This window comes from Somniosus microcephalus, chromosome 5 (assembly GCF_052327205.1).
Source record: "Somniosus microcephalus isolate GS21.2 chromosome 5, FLI_Smic_1.0, whole genome shotgun sequence".
In the NCBI taxonomy this organism is placed as follows: domain Eukaryota; kingdom Metazoa; phylum Chordata; class Chondrichthyes; order Squaliformes; family Somniosidae; genus Somniosus; species Somniosus microcephalus.
This window is the reverse complement of record NC_140991.1, coordinates 155,922,845-155,935,017: the sequence shown is the minus strand read 5'-3', so window position 1 is coordinate 155,935,017 and position 12,173 is coordinate 155,922,845. Positions and strand designations below refer to the sequence as shown.

The 12,173-nt window shown below is 44.1% G+C and overlaps 1 protein-coding gene across 1 annotated transcript in view; it reads left to right on the top strand.

Annotated features, from left to right (window-relative positions):
• The window catches only part of vwde (von Willebrand factor D and EGF domains), a 374,620-nt gene that overhangs the window by 331,622 nt on the left and 30,825 nt on the right, over window positions 1-12,173 (top strand). Inside the window, exons 24-27 of the mRNA XM_085988385.1 lie at window positions 2,847-2,942; window positions 6,486-6,581; window positions 9,730-9,825; window positions 10,675-10,770. Coding sequence (XP_085844511.1) covers window positions 2,847-2,942; window positions 6,486-6,581; window positions 9,730-9,825; window positions 10,675-10,770 — 384 coding nt within the window. The remainder of the gene's footprint in view (window positions 1-2,846; window positions 2,943-6,485; window positions 6,582-9,729; window positions 9,826-10,674; window positions 10,771-12,173) is intronic.

Sequence of the window (12,173 nt, the reverse complement as noted above, 5' to 3'; positions counted from 1 at the left end):
GGTCTCCCATTTTGTGGTGGTTTGCTGCATGCTACACAACCTGGCTATCCGCAGGACTCAGGCACTGCCACCTGACGTTGGACCAGCACCTCAGGAGGAGGAGCAGGAGGAGCATGAGGAGGAGGAGGAGGAGCAGGAGTACGTTCCCAGGAGGGAGCGACCAGGGCCAAGGGCCGCACGACGCCACCTTATTACACGGTACTTCTAAGCCCCCTGTCAGGGAATGGCCAGGGGCCATGAGGGAAGATGAATGCAGCCGCTCCGCAAGCCCTCAGCCGGCGAAGCCAACAAACACTAAGAAGAACAACCATGGAGACTGCATGAATAAAGATAATTTTTTATTAAACAAAAATGAAAAGCCCTTCCCACATGAATCCCCAAAAACAATAAACGGGCCCCACAAAAAGCCCAACAAACGACTCACTCCCACAAACTGGGGAGGAGCCACTCCACCTTTATTGAAACCGGGCCTCAACGTCGGCCTAACGCAAAAAAAAAGCCCTCCAAAAGCACAACCATGGGCAAAATAAAGATGGCCACCGCCATATTAAAGGAAAGCTGGCCACACCCTCTACTGAGTGGCCCGCGAGGGCGAGACCTTGGCCAGCATTTTGCCTCCCCTGCCCTGCCTGCTGCTCCTTCGCAAGCTCTGCCCAGTGGCTGCTGCGAGGCTGGGGGAAGGCGCCTGAGGCTCAGATGCCCTTCCGCCAGATGCCGCTGGGGGGCGGCCTACACGGCGTTTGGGCCTCGAGGGGCCGTCTCCTGAGTGGCGCACCTGAGCCTGGCCACCATCAGCTGCAGCCGCTTGCCCTTGACGCCCCAGAGGGGGAATGGCGGCGACGGATGGCGCAATGTGGGCCAGCTGGCGTCTGGGATGCGCTGGCTGGTGCTGTGGCGCGGTGGCACTCGGCCGGGCCCGCACTGCAGGATCCGCAGCAATCAGCCGACGGCCGGCTTGCTGGGATGGTCCAGCGCGGCGCCTGCCCTGGCGATGCCTGCCTGAGACAGCGCGTGTGGCAGCAGTGAGTGGCCCTGTGGTCCTGGTGTGCGCGCGCATCACATCCGCCAGGGTCTTGACGGCATCAGTTAGCATGCGGCCAGTCGCGGCAGTTGCTGCCCCGAACTCGCGCACACTGGTCGCCAGCGACTCGATGGCCTCAGGCATGCACCCCACCACGCTCATGAGCTCCGTGTGGCGCCGGTCCGAGTCGTCGGCCATCTGATCGAGCTTCCGCACCTCCTCCGAAGTGAAGGTGTCCGGACTGGAGTCGCGACTCTCCCGCTGGGGAGGAGGGGGCCGAACTAGGGGACCCTTGCCGCGTTGGTGACGGCGAGTGTGCCGAGCAGCAGCACTCCCCTCTGATCCTTCCCCCCTTTGGGGGGAAGGCCGCGGGCCACGCGCACGGCTGCTGGGTGGCTGGACGCCACTGGTCCCAGAAGCTGCATTGCCCTGCGACAGTTCCTCCAGGCACTCGTCCAGTGAGGAGGTGTCGAGCATTTCCTCCTCTCCTGCGGGACGTGACTGTTCCCCCGAAGGTCCGGCTTGCTCCTCCTCCTCCTCCTCCTGGTTGGAGGTGCTGTCACTGGCAGCCTCAGGGTCCTGGTCGTCACCAGCTGAAAGCAGGAATGCACAAGAGTAGCTTCAGAGTGAGGAGACGGCGTCAGCGAGGGAGTTAGGACTGGTGGGATTCAGCGCATTGGTGGGACAGTGGCAAAGGAGGTAGCTCGGATGGGCCAGTGCGACGCGAGAGGGCCAAAAGGCGAGGTCCTTACCATTGCCGGGCAGTGGAGGGTCGGATACACCGCACGCTGTGGGGACAATCACACGGGCTCCCATGAGCACACACACGCGCTCCTCCAGCCGAGTGAGCTTCTGCAGCTTGGCGCGGCCACCCCTGGCACGGGCCTGGCGATTAAACGCTACTTTAGCCTGCAAGAGAAAGGACGGGCTGTAAGTGCGCAGTGAAGCCCTGATGTAGTGTGCACTGCCTCCCATGGTGGAATAGCTTGGACAGAGTGAAGCCCTGATGTACTGTCCACTGCCTCCCATGGTGGAATAGCTGGGCCAAAGTGTAGAGTGCCGAATGGCCATTTGATGCTCATGACTGTCCCAATGCTGCTGGCTGAGGGCTGGCCAAAAGGACTTTCAGGTCCCTTTGCCCATCATGTCAGGTGTACATGCAAGAATGAGGAGGAGACTGGAAAGGCTACTCACCCTCACAATCCTGGTCAGATCGTTGTATTTCTTACGGCATTGTGTGTGGGTCCTGGGGGCCTCGCCGGTGAACGTCACCCTCTGGGCGATCTGCTTCCAGGCTTTGGTGTAGTCGTGGTGGGTTGGATTCCTCCCACTCTCTGGAAACAAGATCTTGCGCCTCACCTCCAGAGCTGTGACCATTATGTCCAGATCACCCTCTGAGAAGCGCAGGGCACGCTGACGGGCCTTCTCTGGCGTTGCCATGACTCCCTGGGGCTGAGCAGTAGTGTTGAGGCCTCTTTGCAAGGCTGCAGTGTGCAGGGCGTGGCAGCAGACCAATTCGTCCCTTCCCCCTTTAAGAGCTGGTCGGCACCACGGGGTCTGCTGTCAGTGCAAAAATGACCGCACCCGTGCTGCGCCCCGCCTGGGCGCTATCCCTCTGGACCGCCGGCTTAGCGCCTAAAGAGAGTAGTGGAACGCCTCTTTTAGCGCTCCACCAACCTCTTAGGGCGAAGCCACTGAATTTCCGGCAAAGGGGCGCTACTTTGGGGCGGGCGCTAACTTCAGGCGGGCGCTAAGGTTAGCGCCCCAAAACTGTCTATACTGAAAATCTAGCCCATAATGTTTTCATGATTTTATTTATCCAAAGCTATATGTCGCCCTGATTGTAAAAATCGTGGAAAATGTCTGAAGCCTGATGTTTGTGATTGCCCACCTGGATACGGAGGACCAACCTGTGATGAAGGTAATTTGAGCATCATACTGCAGATGTGAGAGAAGCATAGACGGTGATAGCAGCCAAGTTTTGCCTCTGCAAATTTTGTATAGGTAGACTTTGCTTGTTCCAGTTTTACATAACGTGTCATCATGTTTATAGTTTCAAACAGAAGCTGAGTTCCCAATAAATTTTGCTAATTCAATTACCATCCGTGTTGGTAGTTTTAAATAAGGTATGCGAACACTGAAGAATAAAAAAAATAACTTGCTAATGAGCCCTGAATTCCTGTTGGGTTCTCCCAATCTCTCTCCATAACTTCAGTGGAAACCCTAGCGAAATGGCACTAACTCCTGCTTTTAGCTATTTATACCATTTCTCCAGGGGTTCCACTAATCTCCTGTTGGAAATCTCCCATGGAAATTCTAGGCGGTAATGTATATGAATTTGTGATTACAGACCCCACCACCTACACCATCTGCTCATGTCCCGGACAGCCGCCTATATCGGGCAAAAGGCGCTGACCATTTGACATTGCTATAGGCATCAATTACAAAGATGCCGCTTAATCCGTATTAAGCATGCTGACTATTTTGGGCTGTTCAAGCAGCTGTTCGCATTTAAAATCCTGGAACTCCCTCCCTAACAGCACTGTGGGAGTACCTTCACCACACGGACTGCAGCGGTTCAAGAAGGCGGCTCACCATCACCTTCTCAAGGGCAATTAGGGATGGGCAATAAATGCTGGCCTTGCCAGCTGCGCCCACACCCCATGAACGAAAAAAATAATTAACGCACAAACACAGAAGTCAAGGCATGCTTTTAAATGTTATTCCTGATGTGAAAATTGCAAGTACTATTGACTGCTTTAGGAGAAATAGTTGTTTCTTAAAGAACTAATAACCTTTCTTAGTGCATATTTGTAGAAAAGGACGCCCCTCTGATGATAAAGGTCTGACTTTCAGTCAGTTCACATTTGTTGTTATTTCTTCAGAAATGGACTCTAGTGCCCTTTAACTTAATAATACCGTTGGCTTCCATGGGGTTCACATAAATTTTTCCACGTGTCTATTAATGTATCGCTTTCAGTGTTTCAGAGGACAGAAAACACATGAAAAACAAAGACCTGTTTACTTCAACGGTGAAACACCTTTTATATTGATTACTATTATCAATTTGAACTTGGAAATGCTATTAGATAATTAGGAAATTAGGACCAATTGAATCAACATGCAGCAAAATAAATTATACTAATATAATTAAGTTCCAGTATAGTAATCTGCCATCACGCTATACAGGCCATCATATATAATGGACAAGCCTCGATCGCAGCTGAGAACAGTAGCTGGGGAAGAGGATGGAATTGGTGGCGAGGGTACATAGTTTGTAGCAGGGGGTGAAGATGATGTCTTCAGTCTTTCCAATGTTTAGCTGGAGGAAATTGCAGCTCAGCCAAGACTGGATGTCAGACAAGCAGTCTGACAGCACAGGGAGGTGGTGGAGAGCTGGTGTCATCAGCATACATGTGGAAGCTGAATTCATGGCTGAGGATTGTATTGATTTCTTTGTGGGTTCAATGACGAGACATTTATGAAAGAGAATGACTTTTAACCTAAAGCTTGTTCAACTCTTTTATACAGCTTTTACAGGAGACACGATGCTAGTGATGCATCTAGAACGAAACTGAAACTAAACTCAAACTGCTTGTCTCTCACATGACCTCTGCTGGTCAGGCATAAGAATTCAATACATGCAATCATGCTGGCAAGGCATCATAATCAAACAGGCAAATATCATCACTATTTGCTGATATCATTACAAGGATGATGTCGCCAAGGGGCAATATGTAAATGAGGATGATAAAAGAACCAAGAATGCTCCAAATTGTAAAGTTTATGAAAATTACTGGCATCAAGACTTCTTTTGTTTTGAAATGGCTTTAAAGAATTGGTGAAAAATCAAGCATTCTTTTATTACGCTGAAATTGCTTCTGTTTAATATTACGTCTTAATGAACACAAATTAATAGTTTTTATCCAATGGATTGATATTATGTTATTTTCTGCCAGTTTTGGAGAATTGAGGAGTTACAGTATAACTCATTTTTTCCAGTGCCCTTATAGATGGCAGAAGGGGTTTTCTGTTTGCCCCTAAGATACTTTACATTGCACATAAGATAAGGTTTCTGATCGCAGGGAGTATGGGGTCACCTATGGAAGTTTACTTTTGTTTTGAACATGAGTAGAAAATATCAGGAGAGACAGCTTGAAATGCAGTGAGGTGTGTAATGAGACATCTTAATACATTGTAACATTTTCAGCCGAAACGATTCTATGTAACGAATAAACTATAGTTAACGTATTAAAGTATGAACCTAGCTGACCAGTGTTAACTAAAATATACATGAGTAAAATGCTGCAATCCAATAATAAGTGAAATTCACTGACGGCCTAATGGATAAAAGCATTGCCAGCATAGCACTAAATCGCATAGACAACACGATCCATGGTTTGATTTCCTGTGGACTGCAGTGAACAGACCTCAGCTAGGCAGTAGTTGGGATACTGCAACTGACTTTGTGTTAGTGGGCTAGGGAAGGTAAAATCAGCCAGTGATTGATATCCAGTGTCTCCTGTTGGAAAATATGTGCTAGATGTTTGGTGAGAACAGAATTGGGTTTGGTTGTGATGCCCTTCCTAAACAAATAGCCTGCCAAAATGCATTGTCTGAGTGCACAACTGAATATTGGCAAAATAACAACAGAAAATGCTGGAAAAACTCAGCAGGTCAGGCAACATCCGTGGAGAGAAATTTGAGTTGACGTTTCGGGTTGGACCCTTCTTCAAAACTGGAAAGAAAAGAAACTAGATCGGAGGCAGGGCTGCGATCGGACAAAAGAATAAAAGAAACAAAAGAAGTAAAAGAGATTAGAAGCTAGACGAGATGGTAATAGGCTGGGATTAGGTGTAAAGTGTACTGGCAGGGCAAAAGATAGCTGCCAGGTGTGAGAGAGAAACAAAAGGAAAGGGGGGGGGGAAAGGAGTGGAACAATTACAAGAGAAAATGAAATGGGGGCCGAGCTTATGATCTGAAATTGTTGAACTCGATATTGAGTCCGGAAGGCTGCAGACTGCCTAATCGGAAGATGAGGTGCTGTTCCTCGAGTTTACGTTGAGCTTCCGTGGAACAATACAAGAGGCCAAGGACAGTGAGGTCCGAGTGGGAATGGAGCGGTGAATATTGGCCTTTGGTTGAGATACTGGACAGATGTTTGCATCCAGGGAGCTATGTAGCAGTCTGTGAGGGGAAGAGGGTTTTCCCTTTTGGCCGCAAATCCATCTCACAACTTAGTCCTGGATCTCTTATACAGCTGGAGGAAGCCCTATTATTCCATGCCTAGGATTTGAATGTGAAGGACAATTGTTTGGATGCAACTCTTGCCCGTCACAAGTTTAAAATCTATTGGGACTTTGCTATCATTGAAGAAAGATGAGAAAGATCAAGTACCCTTTGCCGTTTCTTAGCACAGATGCACAGTGAAGCTCCCATATTGAGTGATGCTTTTTGATTGCAGCTTACTGTGAACCAGCATGTCAACATGGAGGGACCTGCTTGGCTAGAAATCTCTGCACCTGTCCCTATGGTTTTGTTGGACCACGATGTGAAACAAGTAAGAGAATTTTACTATAATTCCAGTATATTCTGATTTTTATTTTTTTGTTGCTGTAATCTGCAGATTTTTATAACTTTTTTGTGGATAAAGAGAATGCAAGGACATTGTTTATCTATACTTCAGCAAGGTTTTTGATACAGTAGCACATAGGATGTTGGTCCATAGGGTAGAAAGGAACAGAATAGGTAGGCAATTATTGCAGTGGATTGGCAACTGGCTGCACCAAAGGAGACAAACGGTGATCATGCAGAGACTTGCATTGGAGTGATGGAAGTGACTAGTTGGATGTCCTAGGATCAGTACTGGGATCTTTACTATTTGCATTGTATATCAATGACTTGTAAGTGTAAAACTTTACTGATGACACTAAGGTGGTGTGGGGTTGCAAACAAAGGTTGTCTGATGCAGAAAAGAGAGTGCAGAAAAGATTTACGAGAATGATTCCAGGAATGAGGAACTTCAGTTATGTTGATAGACTGGAGAAGCTGGGGTTGTTCGCCTTGGAGCAGAGAAGATTGAGAGGAGATTTGATAGAGGTGTTCAAAAGCATGAGGGCTCTGGACAGGGTAGATAGAGAGAAACTGTTCCCATTGGCAGAAGGGTCGAGAGCCAGAGGACACAGATTTAAGGTGATTGGCAAAAGAACCAAAGGCGACGTAAGAAAAAACTTTTTTACACTGTGAGTGGTTAAGATCTGGAATGCACTGCCTGAAAGGGTGGTGGAGGCAAATTCAATTTTATATTTCAAAAGGGAGTTGAATAAGTATCTGAAGGAAAAGAAATTTCAGGGCTATGGGGAAAGGGCAGGGGAGTGGGACTAGCTGAGAGTCGGCACGGGCCGAATGGCTGCCTTCTGTGTTATAACCATTCTATGATTCTGGGATCCAGATAGAGTACGGTAGCATAGTAGTTATGTCACTGTACTAGTAATCCAGAGGCCTGGACTAATGATTTGGAGATACGAGTTCAATTCCCACCATGGCAGCTGGGGAATTTAAATTCAATTAAATAAAAAAAGTATGGAATAAAAAGCTAGCATCAGTAATGTTGACCTTGAAACTTATAAAAACTCACCTGGTTCACTAATGTCCTTTAGTGGAAGGAAATCTGCCATCCTTACCCGGTCAGGCCTATATATGACTCTAGACCCACAACAATGTGGTTGACTCTTAACTGCCCTCTGAAATGGCCAAGCAAGCCACTGAGTTGTATCCAAGAAGGTGGATCACCATCACCTTCTTGAGGGCAATTAGGGATGGACAATAAAAAGATAGATTGGGAAGCTGAGCTGAGAAATGGCAATTTTTTTTTATTCGTTGGAATGAATACAGGAAGGACACCATAATGCTGGAAAAGTTGCAGCAGAGGGCTACCCATCTGACACCTGGCTTCAGACACTTGTGTTACAAGAGAAAATAAAGAAGCACAGTTTGTTTCTACTAGAGAAAAGAAGACTTAAAAGAGATCTTATTCACATATCCAAGATCCTTAAGGTTATTGACAATTTGAACCCTGAGAAACTGTTTGGCCCAAGAACAACAACAATGGGGTGTGAGATGAATCTCAGAGAGTAAGGTGAATAGATAGAGCAAATATAAGTATTTCATACAGAGAGTGATGAATGTTTGGATAGGATTGCCTAGGGAGGTGATTAAGGCTGATAATTGGGAGTTGAACAGTCATTTGGGAGTACAGTGGCAGTGGCAATGCTTCTCCACGCTTTAGCGTAGAGGTCCACTAGGGCGCAATTTGCCTGAAATTGGCCAAATCAGTGGAACTGATCGAGAAATTTCAAGCGCAATTTACATCCAGAGCAAATCGAGTTTTCGCGATATTTTGCGCTGGTTTCAAAACATCGTGCTGAAAGCTGACTCCACCCACAAAATTGGCCACGACCCCCAGATCGAATTAATCACCATGGTGAGTTTATGCTTATTTTGCCCATTTGCAGGCCTTTGAGGAGCCTCTTAAAATTAAGCTGTTTTCTTTTAGATGCAAGGGCACTAATTTAAAACAAATTTAAATATTAAAAAATATTTAATATATTAAGTAACTGACTACTGTACACCAATGAAACTAGTAAATGGTTCTGTATAGTTTTTTAAAGGCATTTTCAGTTATTTAAAATCGGGTTACTCACAGGTGGTGGACTAGATTAAAAATGCTTATTTTTTGGTATAAACCCATTTTCAGTTGTATTAATAAAACTCCACCAGGTTATCACTCTTAAATATATCAAGGAATATTTTTTAATGCAAGGGGGAAAAAAAACAATTACATTCTAAAATGCTGCCTGATTGTGCTGGTTCATGGAAGATTTTACGTTTGTGATTATGCAAATAAGTTTGAGCGGAAACTTGAATCATAACTTCACTTCAGAAAACCAGCCCAATTTGCGCCTGGGTTGCCGATCGCGCCCAGAGCGGAAACTCTACCCCTATGTGTTCTCCATCAGAGACATTGAGCAGAGGAAAGGCACATCTCCCACAATCAGAGAAAGCAAATAAAGACCAAATCAACGTATGACAACACCAATCTTGAAGCAACTGATTGCTCTGACTGAGACAAGCCCTGTCCTAGGAACTGGACTGAAATGATTGGGGTACTTGGGAGGGTTGAAATGGGCATAGATTTGAACATTTTCTGCTGGGGCTGGAGCTAGTAATTTAAAGTTTGTAAGCAAATGTATTCTGCAGGAGTGATCCTTTACCCCCTGTCCCTCCTCCCCACCCCCACCCCTGCTCCCCCGCACTGACCTAGCACAGACACCAATCTTATAGACATCGCCATATACTTCCTATCCTCTGTCACCAACAGCACAAAAACAATTGATACTCCTAATTATTTCAATTGATATCCCTGCTTCTACAAAATAAATTTGTACCCAATTGTGTACATCATACACACTTTCCCACTGCAATGCTGTCTGCTGAAGAGGACTTTTTTAAATGATTTTTTAAAACCCATAAATAAATGTTTTATTATAGCAAATAAAAGTTAAGACTAGTTTTAATTATTGAAACCCGATCTAATGCACATTATAAATGATTGTTAAAAATGCGCACTTCCTCAGAGAAAGATTCATTTTTAAGTGGTGTCTTTAGATTAATTGTTTCTTATTTATCTATTACATCTGTACCTGTAGTGGTTTGCAACAGGCACTGTGAGAATGGAGGTGAATGTGTCTCTCCAGATGTCTGCCAGTGCAGATCTGGCTGGTATGGTCCCACATGTAACACAGGTAAGCAACAGGATTATTTATTTTGTTAATGTTTCATACTTTCCTGCTCCATTTTGTTGCATGGTACAATATCCTGACGTTTCACTGATCACATATTTTTAACTTGTGACATATAGCAGTCGATTAAATATTTTAGTAATGGATATTTCCATATTTTATTTACAAAATACTGTATTTAAATTTTTTTTAAATAAAACTGCACATAATAGGGCTATACCATTAACATTATTGATTCTGATAACTAGCTTTGTGGCAAAATGTGGCTGCAAAACTAGTTTACAATTTCATTATAAACCAGATGGATCACTAATGGGTGGTGTTTCTGCAGCATAATCACCTCGTGTGGACTGACATGGGGTGGTTTTCTGCTGCAGGCTCATGTTTTTTTTTAGATTTTCATTCAATTCTTCAAATTTCAAGTTTTGCCTTTAGGATCCCCCTGTTTCTTTTAAAGGGGAAGAAAGTCTACAGGGAGTATTTTACTTCCATGTATATTGAATATAAACTGTTGATTTATCACCCTGATTTACCATGTGTGGTGACCCAAAGCCACGCAACCTTGGGAAAACAATCTCTCACACGCACACAAACACATGGAGAAAATTAGCGAGTGTCTATATGGAAGAAATGCAGTGGATGTGCTTTATTTGGAGTTTCAGAAAGTGCATATAATAAGCAAACTATTACAGTATAAAACCTGGGAGTGGAATTCCCTTCCTAGCCATTTAATCCTTTAAATTAGTTTTCATGACACTTTAAATTCATGTATGTATTTTCTTACTGTCATCATTATATTATCATTTTGAGTATTATCTTTTTCTCTCTCTCTCCCCCTCTGAATGTGAGCAGCTGTTTGCAGCCCTGTATGCCTAAATGGTGGGACGTGTATCAAACCCAACATCTGCATGTGTCCGAATGGATTTTTTGGATCACAATGCCAAAACGGTAACATTTTAGAAACTGTAAACATTCTAACAATATATTGGGGTTAAACCATAATTAGCTAAAGCTACATGGAACCATAATGAACAACTTGAATGTTTCTTTAAGTAAAGTATGAAAGTGTCACCAGTTATAGTGACAAGTACCAGAGGAGATGCAATTTACTGGACTAGCTATGAGAACATTTTCAAGGCTGAAAGGAGGCCTAGTGCAGGTAAATTAGATGGAAACTTTGGTAGATTAAACAACAGACCAACAAATATTTAAATGCCAACTAAAATCATTCTGACCAAGAGTAAAGAGCAGTTGCATCAGAGATTAGATTTCCAAAGATAAGTAAAGAGATGAGGTCAAAGCAAAAGAGGTATATTTTGCCATTGGCGCTGTTCTCATATAAATGCTTAACATGTACGTATTAAATTCTCTCTGCGCTGTTATAATGTCTGTGCATGGGAACAGTGCTGGAAGTAAAATGTAACTCCAAAGCTTAAGAAGTAAATGCTTAAAAAGCAAGTGGATAGTAAAGAAAATGTTGGGACTCCAAAGGGAAGAAGGTGACAATCTTCTGTATTTATAGAGGAAGCTGAAAGAAAAACTACAGAAGTACAAGAGAAGAATGTGGAGGAAAAACGAATAGATGTATAAGTATTTAAAAGGAAATGGTATTAAAATGAATTTATAGAATACTAAGGTAGGCTTGTAAGAAATAGTAGGAATTATACAAAAGGATTGGAAGGTGGTGAAAGTTGTACTTCAAAAATGAGGAAAGGGATAAGCCAGTAACTTTCACTATTCACACTTTCAAACTCTTTCATAATTTTGAATATGATTATGTCAGGATTGCAGTGTTTATACACAAATATGCTGAGCATTCTAAATAAATTGGGAGAACTAGAAGCACTCATTTAGAACGGAAGAACATGCAGCCTTGACAGAAACTTGGCCTCAACTGGACAAGTCGGGGAACTAACTATTTCCAGGCATAACATTTTTAGAAGAGTTGGCTTTACTAATAAAGGACATGATTTACATCATAGAAAGGAACATTTGTATTGATGGTTCTGGTCAGACATAGTCTCTCTGGGTAGAGTTAAGAAATGATAAGGAGCCTGTTACCATTTTGGGAGTACATTATAGACCATTGAATAGTGGGAAATAAACGGAGGATGAGATTTGTAGGCTATTTCGAAAAGTTTGCAGCAGTTGTAATAAGGGGGATTTCAACTATCCTAAAGTACACTGAGAAAAACAAAAGTTTGTGGTCAAAAGGGAGAGATGTTCTTAGAATGTATTCAGGACTGTTGCTTTAAATTGCATGTCCCACAAGGAAGGGTGCTGTGCTAAATCTGTTTCTGGCGAACAACTAAATGACTAATTAGGTTCCCGTTGAAAATAAATGAGTAGTA